A 13,755-nucleotide genomic window follows, 5' to 3' on the forward strand; every position below is an offset into this window, starting at 1 on the left:
GACTTAATTTCTTCAGCAGAACACTACGAAGATTTTTAGAAGAATATCTCATCTCTGTAGGCCCATTCAATGCAAGTGAATGGTGGCCAGAAATGTGAAGGTCCAAAGAGCACATACAGTCAGCATACAAGTAATCCATACATCTCCAGTGTTTAAATCCAGGTCTTCAGAAGCGATATGATATGCGTTGGTGAGAAACAGATCAATATTGAAATCCTTTCTTACTATAAATTCTCCACTTTCACATTTTTCTTTTGTTTTTTGTAAATTCACATTCTTTGTGCATATCACCACCTACTGGGCAGGGAGGAGAATTTATAGTAAAATAGGACTTAAATATTGAACTTTTTCTCAACCACACCTATCATAAATCTTCTTGGATCTTGGAAAAGACATGGATTTAACCACTGGAGTCTTATGGATTACTTCTATGCTGCCTTTATTTGCTTTTTGGGCCTTCAAAGTTCTGGCCACATTTCACTTGCATTGTATGGACCTACAGAGCTGAGATATTCTTCTAAAAATCTTTGTTTGTGTTTAGAAGAAGAAAGAAAGTAATACACATCCGGAATGGCATGAGGGTTAGCAAATGATGAGAGACTTTTCATTTTTTGGGTGAACTATCTCTGTAATCCTTGTGTTTGTCTTTTGTTGTGACTTAGTATTGATATAGATCCAATTGTATGACCAATTTCTGCAGAAATCTAGGTAAATCCAAAAGGGTTCACAAACTTTTACCTGCAATTGTATTTTTAAAAGTACTAACCTTGATGGCAATAAAAAATTATTCACAATCACTGCAAATTCATATTAATGTGAACAACATGACAGGACATTGCTAATGAGCTCTCATGTAGCAGGAAGCTACTCTTGTCTAATGTATGTTGGTGTTTTCGGGTAAGGAACAACCATAGCCAATGAGTATTACCTGGTTCTAACCATCTCCAGTTGGTGTAGGTGACCTGGTCTGCTGTTCCATCCTGATTGATCCACTGGTACTCTCTGGAACCTTTTGAATCTTGCAGCCCCGTCCAGAAATACAACACCTCAGTGGTTATATGCTCCTTCAGAAGACTGTTAATGAAGGCCTGTTCAAATCTAGAGAGATATTGTCTAAATTAACATTGTCCTATTGATAATGTCACATTGGAAAGTTTGATTCACTGTTCTAAAAATCAACAGCTTTGGCAATATTGTATGTAGTACATTCATCCCAGTAAAGCTCACTGAATTTTATTGAATTTAGAATTTCAAACAAAATAGAGTAAATTATTTGAGAATTTTCATTTTTGGGTGAATTATCCCTTTACCACCTACAGTAACATCTACAGTATACTTACAAGTATACTAACACAGTGTGTTTGAAGAATCAAAAGAAAATGACAGGGAGTAAATAGTATATGCAAAAGCTCTATTACATGTTCTTAATAGTGATGTGGCAGCTGTTTTTGTAGGAAACTAGCTCACTGTCCACTTTATAGCAAGCATCGGCATGTCTTTTCCAGCTCTAGAGATAAAGAAAAACAGATATATGCCTATAAGATCTGAGTCAGATTCACAAAAACATCTGAAATCTACATGCAGGGCAATAATAAGCACAAAGCACAAATATCATTTATGCACTTTCACATGCAGGTGAAGTTCCAGTACATTGTAGTGGCTAGAGCCCCCTCTCTTTCTCTTAATGTGTCAGTGATGCTCACTCACCCCTTCAGGAGGGCAGCCTTCCTCTGGAGCGCTTTCATTCACCCTACCCCTCATCTTACACATGTAAGACTTCATCTTGTCACAGTCAGACACAGACCACGTGTGATGCTTGAAACAGAGAAACAACAGATGATGATTTTACTTGCATGATCTGAGCCATCATGCATGCATTCTAATAAAGCGACAAAGAGGGGAGAGATAAACAGTCTATCATCAGTATCTGACAAGAGAAAATACACACACCTCTCCGCCATAGTACACACAGTGGGTGGTATTTGGTAGAAGTGGTGGAGGTTGAGCTCTAGCCCAGTATGTGAAGGTCACTGGAACTCCATCAACCCATTCAAAGACTGAGGAACTTCCATTGCCCATAAGACCAATCCAAACATCTGTCAGATCTGTCACACACACATATATAACATAAAATGAAACCAGAGTATGAAGAAGTATAAAATAATTGGTAAATTCATTATTTTTAAGTATCTTTATTAGGGCTGTCAATCGATTCAAAATAATTAAATATTATGATTAATGTCAGAATTTGAATTAGCTGATATCTGCAAATAATACATAAAAACTGAAAGCAGTGAACGTATGTTCAGTTTGAACACATTTAGTAACTTTAAAAGGAAAGAAAACACAAGTATGTAACAAGTATGTATTTCTAATGCCTATTAATATTAGTACCACTGACATTGTGTTTGATGATATTTTACTTGTTGAGATGGATGTTAATTAAATTCCGCTATTTTACAGGTACTAATTACTTTACTTTTGTTAAAAGTACCATCTGGACAGAACTGAAAAATCTGAAATGTCATATTAGGTTCCACTGTGTTAATTATTGTAAAAATAATTACCATTTTCAAACAGGTTTCCTGAACAATCTCCCCAGTGTTCCATTGGTCAGCTAAATAGACAGTCTCACCTTAAAGGGATAGTTCACCCAAAAATGAAAATTCTCACATGATGTTCTCACCCATCTACTTTCTATCGTCTGCAGAACACAAATTAAGATTTAAGTCCTAAACCGAGCAAAAGAGCAGCATTGTTTGTTCCTGTCAAATTTAACAGTGGCACAATAGTGCCCTCAACTGACAAACATTATGAATCATAGCCACAATGATCTGCTTCAAATCCAACATGATGAGAATGAGCAAAATCATTGACAGGTGAAAACCGTCAACATCCACATACACATTTTTGTTTGCTGTTTACAAAGTCTACATCTGTCACAGAGACCAGTGAGATATCTCAGGACACTTATTTCATTAATATCTTTAAGGGAGTAGGAACAATTTTGCATACTTTTCCATGAAAACAAATCACTTACAGCACCTTTCAATATTGATCCATTTCTCACCCACATCTATTATATTGCTTCAGATGATATGTATTTAATCACCAGAGTCCTCTGCAGTACTTTTATGTTGCCATTATGTGGATTTTTGAGCTCCAATATTTTGGCACCCATTCACTTTCATTGTATGGGCCTACAGAGCTGAAATATTCTTCTACAAATCTTAATTTGTGTTCAGCAGATGAAAGAAAGTCATATATGTATCTTATATGGCATGAGGGTGAGTAAATGATGAGAGAATTTTCATTTTTAGGTGAACTATTCCTTTAAACTTACAACACTGGAGATATATTACTGTGTCAGAGCAATGTAGGAAGTGCCACTTTCAGGGACATCAATCTACATATGGCTTATGTATAATTGTCTTTGTAAATTAAAGGTTATATTAAATAGTTAACCTAAAATGTTCATTCTCTTAACCCCTTATTTTTTCAAAACACATTTGTTGCTGTTTGAGCTTATACACAAGTGCATTGGCGAGATGTTTGTGTACCTGTATGAAAGTTTGCATGTAGCATTTCTACATTCTCCAAGCTTTGCAGGCTGGCGAGCTGTGAGTTTTCCATTACACAGCTCTTATTTGCTTCATGCTGGGACAGTTTCTCCTCTTCTGGCAATCTGTGGAGTTTATAACAGAATCCTTTCCACCCAACCCAACCATCCTTACACATCGTGGGCCTATACACCTCCCTGATTACTGAAATGAGATGGAAGGAGACAGTGAAGAGAAAGAAACATAAATAGAAATTGAGGAAAAGAGCAATATCTGACCTGCACTCTCAGCCTGACTGCCATTCTCTTTCTTCTCGCAGATGAATGGTAGTCGATTCTCGCACGTCTCTGCTCCAAAACGCAGATTCTCCTTCACAACCCCACAGTCCTCATCGGACAGTAGTGACCTGATTGTGATGCCTATCATGCAGAAAAGAAATACAAAATGAACACTTTATGCAAACATTGCGGTGGGTAAAACATTACAAAACATGTATTTACTGTAATAAGATAGGGTTTTCCCAAAATGAAGTTAAATATGTAACTTTATTTTTCATTAAAGTTACTATTCTAATAAAAATATTGTTACTTACCTTAGATTTAGGACTTCAAAAGTACGGCTAGTTTACACCCCAAATTTAAGGACCAAATGTTTAAATGGTTGAAACAACTTTAACGGACAAGCAGTTTTGCGTGATGGAAGCACTTGCATTACTTAGAATTTAGAACACTTGTACATAATGATATTACAGTAAAATGTGAGTAATGCCCTGACAAAAACCAATCTCAACCCCATTGAACAGCACAAGCAGTCTGTCGAAGCACTTGATACGGTAACATAGCCTGAATGTAGCATGGCTGAAGGTGACTTTTTACGTTATGAACTGTATAACAGTTATTTTACAACTGAAATGACAGTTGGGTGACTTATTATATTGTGCAACTAGCAAATGTTTAAATGGGTTTTTAGAAATTATTTAATCAGTAAATTGAACATGATTACTGTTCAAACAGAGTTACTAGTAAAGCTGTTACAATCAAGAAAAAAATATTAGCAATTGGGTGTATGTCACATATTATTATCTGGGTCATATTTCAACACAAATTTAAATAAAATAACAATAACTTTTAGGACAATAAATACAAAATTGTGTACTTTTTTCCACATTTTTCATTATTTTCATGACATAAGCAGTGGTGTGCAAATTCTCAATACTCTAATGTGAAAAAAATCTCATTCACATTAGAGTATTGCACATCATACTGTAAAAAAAGTGTGCTTAACTGCCATGAATATATTCAGTTTTTCTGACACCACACACACTGGATGAGTACAGACAAACCACCCACATCATCACAGCGGACCGTCAGAGACAATTCTGTCATCACTCTCCTCAAAGGCAGAACTACATTCTGCTTCTGTCTACACCATTCAAGCCATTGGCTTGTTATTCTACCAAAACATCTATGGAAGTATGTCCACACACACACAACAACAACAACAACCGCCATTCGTCACTAAGTGGCGGTGACATCACCACGACGCTTGTGCCAGGCAGTGTGCACGTTGAGGCCACGTGAAGTGTCGAACACCCTGGGTTTAACCAGCCTGGTTAAACCCAGGATGGATCTTAGACGGTCAGACCTTAATCCCATAGAAAATCTGTGGAGGGAGCTGAAGGTTAGAGTTGCCATACGTCAGCCTCGAAACCAAAATCCCTCCTTAGATGTGTGCAAACCTGATGGCCAACTACAAGAAACGTCTGACCTCTGTGATTGCCAACAAGGGTTTTGCCACCAAGTACTAAGTCATGTTTTGCAGAGGGGTCGAATACTTATTTACCTCATTAAAATGCAATTCAATTTATAAAATTTTTGACATGCGTTTTTCTGGATTGTTTTTGTTGTTATTCTGTCTCTCGCTGTTCACATTAACCTACCATTAAAATTATAGACTGATCATTTCTTTGTCAGTGGGAAAACGTACAAAATCAGCAGGGGATCAAATCCCTCTGTAATACCCAGGTAGGTGCTTAGTTTTGGTTGGGCTGATGGTAAGGCACCATCTCTTAGTGGCAAGCTCCAGGTTCATCAGCAGCGCCTCCAACTCCTCCTCTGAGTGAGCAGCAATCACCATATCATCAGCATACATAATGTGGTTGACCAATAGGGAGCCATCACTTGACTGCTCCCGGGCATCGATCAACCTCTCATTATATCTGTACCAGACGGAAATTCCTCCGGTACAGCCATCGAAGGCTTCATGAACTACGCAGTCGAAAAATATATTAAATAATGTGGGAGCCAGAGGACATCCCTGTTGCACTCCAAGGTGAACAGGGAATGGCTCTGACTCCCAGCCACGTAGTTTTACCCAGGCCCGCTCGCCATCGTGAAGGTCCTTAATGATCACAAGCAGTGGGTCTGGGACTCCGAAAGCACGAAGAACAACCCAGATCCCAGGCCTACTGATGGTATCATGGTCCTTGACCAGGTTAATAAAGTAGAGATGTAGGTCTTGTTGGAATTCCCTACACCTATAATGTAGCAGACGGACAGAAAATATGGCATCTGTGCAAGACCGCCCTTTCCTGAAACCACACTGGGACACCGCAAGCCTCTCCTCAATGCACCTGGCAAGGCGATGTTGAATAATCCTTGCCAGGACCTTTCCCGGCACATTGAGGAGCAAGATGCCCCTATAGTTGTTACAATCTGTGTGGTCCCCCTTTTTAAAGAGAGGGACCACCAGGGCATCCTTTCAATCCTGCGGAACCCACCCAGTGGTCCAGACTGTTACGAAGTCATGTAGGGCAGTCTGTGCACAAACGACACTCTCCCTCAGCATTTCGCTTGGGAGATCATCTCTGCCCCTCTGTGCCTTTCCTTCCCAGTGACTTCTTCCTCCAATATTTGAGGCACCGCAGCCCCAGCAGGTTCATCCCCACTTTGTCCCACAATGTTTTCCAGGCTGAGGGACTTCCCAGGACCTCACAGAAATGCTCATAAAATCTGCAAACCTGTTGCTGGGGGTCGGAGATTGTATCACCGTTCTTTCCCTTAATGATGGTAATAGGTGTGGCGCTGCAAGTAACTTTTTTGATAGAATTAAAGAGTGATTTGTGATCGCGGGCCATTGAGGCAGACAAACCCCCCCCCGCCCCCGCCCCCGCCCCCCAAACACACACACACACACACACACACACACACACACACACACACACACACACACAGGCACGCACACACAGCTGTAAACAGTGACACTAATGCTATTGTCAGTGGGTAAAAAGAAGACTTGTGCCGAGATATGATTATTGGTACAACGTGAGCATTGGCCCTCCTTCTTCTGTCAAAATGAAACACAGTGGAACTGAATAAGTGTCACACAGTACATGTACAACACATGAAGGATCCAACAAAGGGAGGCACAGAAGGATTTAAAGGGGGCATATAAACAAAATAGGATTTCCTTGATCTTTTCAAATAAAATAGTTCAACATGCTTCATAATCTAACATTCATAATACAAAGCTCCTATACCAGTCCACCCCGGCCATTTATGAAAATCAAGCAGATCATTCAGAATAGGAAATCATCACTGTACTCATATCAGAACCCTGAGCACATTAACATATTACTGGCCACATTTATATCAACACCTTTACAGTATTCAGCAAATTGGCCTGCCCTGTTAAAAGAGTGTGAGCTATGCCAGTACACAGAGGTTTGCCAATCATAACAGAAGTCTTAAAGGTACAGTAGCAAAATTATTCCAATGGAGTAGCGAGAGGGTGGAAAATGGTCACGTACAGCTAAATTATAAATATTAATGGTGCAAGACACCTTGAATAACAATAAAAGTGGTCTTCAGTGGAAACAAATGCTATTTAGATAAATATTGTGGGTATATTATACTTGTTAGTTATTTCCCTTAGAACTGAAGATTAAAAAATACTATATACATATATTGCCAAAAGGTAACCTACTGTAAGTAATCTACTGTTAGATCTTTCTTTATAGAGTTCAGTTAGAATGAAATCACCTGTTTCCCATGGGATAAAAGACAAGGCTGATCCATCTGACCACTGCCATCCCTGCATCCAGTCCAGATGGTTTAGTCCAATCCATAGTTTGCTTGGCATATCTTCCCTGCCTTTAACTACATGACAGCATAACTCAGATTGAGAACATTTAATAAGAAACAGATAAAATAAAAAATAAAAATTTAGTTTCAAGAGAAAACCAAGTTGTGAGAATCCGATGTAAAGAAAAACACATAAATAGACAAATCTACAAATGAGAGGGAGCTGCTGTAAATATACATTACAAAATACAATACAGTCGTTGCAAACAGCAAGGAGAGATACAGACATATAGGAAGCAGATTAAAGATTTATTTATAGAATGTAGAGTAGTAATAGATGTAAAGTGGGTAGAGCAGAGGTTAAAATGCATCACTTAAAAGTGAAAGAGAAATTAGTCTTACACATCTCAAGTTCTTGAGGGCTAGACACGCTAAGCAAGTCTCCGCCTTGACTACGACAGGCATCCCGTGCCTCGTGCCAGGTTACCACTGCTGTGGATACAACCTGGTAGCATCGTCCCTTCACTGGGCCTTTTTCCCATAAAGTAGAACAGCCGTCCACTAAATTAAATAAAAAAAAGGGGCGTCCTTTGTTAGTTTAGGTCCACACTGGAACAGTGTTTTCCGCCATCAAAGTCAACGAAAAACCCTTCCATAACTGCAAACTTTGGAAAACTATGACGTTGTAAACTGAAAACAGAGATGTCAAAGTTAAACAGATTAGTGTTGAAGTTTATGCTTAAAACGTTAAAGTTTCCGTATACATAAGCCAGGCATATGAGGTATCGTTTGAAAGCTTAGAATCTGAACTTTTCAGCGATAAACATCACTTTTAAGTAACATGCATGTATGTTACATAAAAGAACTAAATAAGGCCTCAAAACATTCACGTTGAAAATTAGCACCCCTAGAGGTAACGGGGGTAGACATATTTATATAAAAATAAAGGTCCTTCACATAGCACCTAAATGCCAAGTCATATATCAAATGAAAGCTCTCTTTCTCAGGAATGCGATTCATTTTGTTATCCTAATAGCACATTTTGAAAGATTTTCAAAAGAATCACAAAGTGAAATATGATTTCTGTCATCAAATACAAATGTCTCTTTTATGCGACAATCACTGCTGCTGTAAGCCCCAAAAAGGTAAAATCTTTATATATGCGTTTACCTTAGGCTGTTTTCTAAATTTTGTTTTACATTTTTTACTTGTCTGTGGGCTTGCTTGGCTGTATAATCTAATGTTATATCATAGATGTCCAGAACAAAAGATGCCATCCTGCAGGAAACATATGTTAAACAAATCATTAGAAAAATATGTTTGATTATTGATGATAGCAATTTAAAAATGTTTAATCAAATATCCCCACAAAGATGATCTCAGATGATCTCAGCTTTCTAATGACAACTAAATTAAGCTTCTAGTCCATTCAGAGGCAGAGATATTTGATTAAACATTTGGAGTGGTGCATGAACTGAAAATTAGATTGAATGTCTATGAACAAAATGTGTTATAGGCCAAACCTAATTTTCAGATCTGTATATTGAGATGGAATGTGATAGAGGAAAAAATGATAAACCATGTGTAATTGTAAACCATACCATATTTCAGACAATTTCCCCACTTCTGCTCTAGGTCATAGTTTGCAGTGGTAGAGCACCAGTCCAGTGGCTGGTCGGTGGTGCCAGGCAGACAACTGTGGTGCCATGTCTTGTTGTAGAGAAAGGGGAATTCACAGGGTGCTCCGTTAGAATTACCCCCACTTGTGTGCATTCCTGTGAAATAGAGAGTAACATAAATTTTCACTATATTTAAGTCTGCGTTTTTCAAAGAAGTCAAATGCGTGCAAATGCACTGACGGTGCCCACAAAGGCAACCACAGATGCACACTTTCCAATCCTTATTGAGAAAAAAATCAATCAATTTCTGCTCTAGGTTATAATTTGCATATCATTTGAACTACTATTATTAAGTTAGGGCTGTCAATTAGGGCTGGGCGATAGGACGATGTAATCGGATACCGAAAATGTTGATTGCGAACAGACGATGATCGACAATATCAGGAAATGGCAAAAACATTGGTCGCCAAATATATTAAATGCCCAGGGTGTGAAACTTTACATTTCCAATAGTCTTTAGTTCTTAATCTGTAGGCTATTAGTAATTTTCCACCTGTTGTCATAGACAGATGTTTGCGTGATAGCAAATATAGTCGTTGGAGACGGTAAATTTTTTAATGTGGTTAAATAAGACTTTTTGATCACTTCATTATTTTATTGCTTTTTTCGTTTAGTTTAAAGTGCAATTTTTATTTAGAAATATCTTTTGTTTATATTTTTCATGTTTCAATAAATGAATTAAATGTTTAAAGCAAAATCAATAAAGCAAAAAAATTCAACAACCCACCTGGAGATTGACAGGGCAGGGAGAAGAAGTTATAGTAAAAAAGGACATAAATATTGATCACTTCTGAAGATATGGATTAAAAGATCTGGAGTCTTTTGGATTACTTTTGGATGACTTTTATGCTGAATTTATGTGCTTTTTGGAGTGTCAAAATTTTGGCACCGATTTACTTGCATTGTATGGACCTGCAGAGCTGAAATATTCTTAAAATCTTAATTTGTGTTCTGCAGACGAAAAAGTAATACATATCTGGGATGGCATGAGGGTGAGTAAATAATGAGAGAATTTTCAGTTTTGGGTGAACTAATCCTTTAATGTACACACAGAGCATCTTACTTTGGTTGTGTCATGTCATAAACACTGTGTTTTTAGGTCACGGTGTCAAGGTAAACGCAGCTTGAAACGTAAAAAAACATGAGATCCCTGCATTCGGAATTGTGCTTTGTCCAGCTGTGTTTGAACGCAAGAACGTGTTCTAATCTTGTGCTGTCGCTATTGTCAAGCAAGCCTGAGTTTGGTTTGTTTTCTGTACAGCTGTGCATTGCCTACACAGCAGGAGTTTCGCTTGCTGTCCCCTGATAAATCAGGTAGAACTTAAAACTTGAATTGCTCCGATGGTAGGGATATTCCTTAACAAGCTTAACTTTAAAAACTGTGAAGAGTCATGTTGCGCATCTAAGGTTTGCTAACAGAGCTCACGTGGGATATGTTTCTGACACTGAATTCACACCAAGAATTGTCTAGAATTTTGACATTAGAGCATTTGCAGATTCATTGGGCACAGAGCAACAAGCATTCGATACAGGGTAAAAAGGAAGCACAGTGAGATGAGCAGATGGTAACTGGTAGATATGATGCAATCATTTTGCTCATAAACTGTCCATGCCCTTTGTAGAGAGTGACAGTTGGAGTTTCCCATGAACTCAATTATTGTATTGACACAGTCACACCAAATAACAGTAGCTTCGCCAGTGAACAGATATCCTACGCAAAACATCTCCAGTTACAAATGTAACCTTGGTTCCCTGAGATGAAGGGAATGAGACATTGCTTTAAGAAGGGGCTAGTGAAAGGGAATTTTACTTGCCCAACAGGACATATATTTGTGATAGCCTAGGCCTGTTTCACTTATTAGAAAGTAAAAATTCTTATTCTGTAGTTGAACATAATCCAGAGCCCTTCATTTTGTAATTCGCAAGTGATCTCACCTAAATCCGGGTGGCATAGGAAGAATCTCGGTTGCTTCCATGTCTAAGACCATCAATCCGTGCATCTTATCACGTGGCTTGTTGAGCGCATTACCACGGAGACTTAGCGCACGTGGAGGCTTCACTCTATTCTCCGCGGCATCCACGTACTACTCACCACGTGCCCCACCAAGAGATAGAACCACATTATGGCGACCACAAGGAGATTAACCCTCTACCCTCCCTAGCAACCGGGCCAATTTGGTTGCTTAGGAGACCTGGCTGGAGTCACTCAGCATGACCTGGATTACAACTTATGACTCCAGGGTTGGTAGTCAGTGTCTTTACTCGCAGAGCTACCCAGGCCCCCTGTTCTATTTTTTTTTCTATTTCTATTCATTGCTGTTTTTTATTGTTATTTTATTACTTACTGTTTACTGGTCTTGAATAATTACTTAAGAACTTCAAACCATTCTTCCATAATTAACATATTATCTAGATTTATTATTTGTTTTGGTATTGAAGCTGGTATTGAGAATTGTCAAATTTCACTACCAACTACTAAGTTTTGGCATTGTGATAATGTATAACCTTTATTGTACATGGTAGAGCTTGCTGCAATAACATGATGAAAAAGTAGATCTCATTCCATAGAAGTCTGAGCACCCCTGCTGTTAATGATGGTGATGGAGGCTTTCCTTTATTTGACTACCATACGTAAGGTCTTGGGTTACATAAATGTAACCCCTGCTCCCTGATAAAAGCGGAACAAGATGCATGATATATATGTGTGCAACACGTCAATGAAATTGACTAGAATTGATATCCTCTGCTGGTGACATCATTGGATGCACCTGTAGCAGGGCTATAAATAGATGCGCCACAGGTGTATTGTCAGGTATTTTGTCTGAAGAGCAGTCCTGGGGCATCCCCAGAGCGCCAATGAAATGCAGCATCTCGTTCTGCTTTTATCAGGGAACAGGGGTTACATTTTAGTAACCTGAGACGTTACCTATCGAAAAGCTACACTTTGATGCTGCCCTGATTTAGCGTTTTGGAAACGAGAACACCCACGCCGCCGCACTGTGGGTGTTCGGACCCCTTACGGTTGTGTAGTTGTGCTCACAAGAGCACGAGAGGTCTCAGACATGAGCTTGTGATGTAGACTCAAGGACATGAGAGCCCGGAGTGGCATGAACATCCAAACTATAGAATCTTGTAAATGTATGCGGAGAGGACCAGCCTGCCGCATTACAAACATGTTGCAGAGGGACACCTCTGGCCAAAGCTTTAGAGGAGGTGACCCCTCTGATAGAGTGAGCCCTGATACCTACTGGCGAAGCTTGACCACGTGCCTCGTAGGCCAGGGCAATAGCATCCCTCACCCAATGCGACATAGTTTGCTTGGTGGCGGCCGCCCCTTTGTTGTGGCCCCATTGCAAATGGATAGTTGCCCTGACTTATGCCACTAGCTAGTGCGGTGGACGTCTGAAGGGCACGGACTGAACAAAGCCTGTGAAGTCTTTCCAGCTCCGGCGTTGCAGTTCTTTCCACAGTAGACATGCTTGTTCCGGTTTCACGGTAGTGGAGACCACACCGTTGAAAAACGGAGGACCAGATTTGAGGATCAAATTGAATTCTGTAGCCTTTTCCTACTGTTCTTAGAACCCACATAGAAACACCTGGCAGTAGCTTCCATGCTGCCAGGTTCTCTGAGATGGGTATCAATTTTGACACTTCCTGTTGAGGGGATGTCGATTATTCTGCGTCCTGGACTAAGGCAGGAAGCAACGGAAAACCCAACATTTTGCCAGAAACCTCTGACTCCCGAAATACCAGAGGTGGCGGGAATGGAGAGGTTTCGTGGGGGTATCGGGAAGGTAAAGGCGCAAGACCGTAAGGGATTTTTCTTCTGCCCTTTTGGGGCTTTGGGGGCTGCAGAGGGCGACAAGCCAGCCCCCAGTCTCTACGAGGGGAAGCACGACTCGCCACGCTTTGTTTTTGAGCCTCCCTTCTAGAAGGACCGGGGCAGGGTTGGGTGGCCAACGGCCCCTCCCCCTGAGTGCGGCAAGGAAGGAATTGCCTAAAGGCTTCCTCGGGACTCTTTGCCTCCTGGAACCTGGTGATAACTACATTCATAGCATCAACAAATAAGCCAGAAGGCGAAACCGGGCATCGAGAAGGAAAACTTTTTCCTTGTCTCTGATGCCCGACAGGTTGTGCCATAAGTGTCTCTCCATGCTGACTAAAGCAGACATAGACTGGCCAATGGCGCGAGCCGTCTGCTTGGTCACATGGAGAGACAGATCTGTGGCTCGACAAAGCTCAGAGAAAGACACTTCATCCACCGTGGTGCCCACACTCAGGTCCTTAAACAGATCAGCCTGGTACGCCTGTAACACTGCCACAGTGTGCAGGGCAGCACCAGCCTGACCTGCTGCCTGATAAGCCTTCCCCACAAGCGTGGAGGTAGTCCTGCACGGCTTTGTGGGGAGAGTGGGTCTATTTAGTGATGATGCC

At 40.1% G+C, this 13,755-nt stretch overlaps 1 protein-coding gene across 1 annotated transcript in view; it reads right to left on the reverse strand.

Moving 5' to 3' along the window:
* The window catches only part of LOC127632480 (lymphocyte antigen 75-like), a 51,337-nt gene that overhangs the window by 18,643 nt on the left and 18,939 nt on the right, over positions 1 to 13,755 (reverse strand). Inside the window, 9 exon segments of the mRNA XM_052111069.1 lie at positions 929 to 1,098; positions 1,419 to 1,507; positions 1,708 to 1,815; positions 1,951 to 2,105; positions 3,561 to 3,764; positions 3,839 to 3,979; positions 7,601 to 7,717; positions 8,045 to 8,203; positions 9,244 to 9,417. Of these exon segments, the coding sequence (XP_051967029.1) occupies positions 929 to 1,098; positions 1,419 to 1,507; positions 1,708 to 1,815; positions 1,951 to 2,105; positions 3,561 to 3,764; positions 3,839 to 3,979; positions 7,601 to 7,717; positions 8,045 to 8,203; positions 9,244 to 9,417 (1,317 nt within the window).

The sequence above is a fragment of the Xyrauchen texanus genome, chromosome 39 (genome assembly GCF_025860055.1).
Source record: "Xyrauchen texanus isolate HMW12.3.18 chromosome 39, RBS_HiC_50CHRs, whole genome shotgun sequence".
In the NCBI taxonomy this organism is placed as follows: Eukaryota; Metazoa; Chordata; class Actinopteri; order Cypriniformes; family Catostomidae; genus Xyrauchen; species Xyrauchen texanus.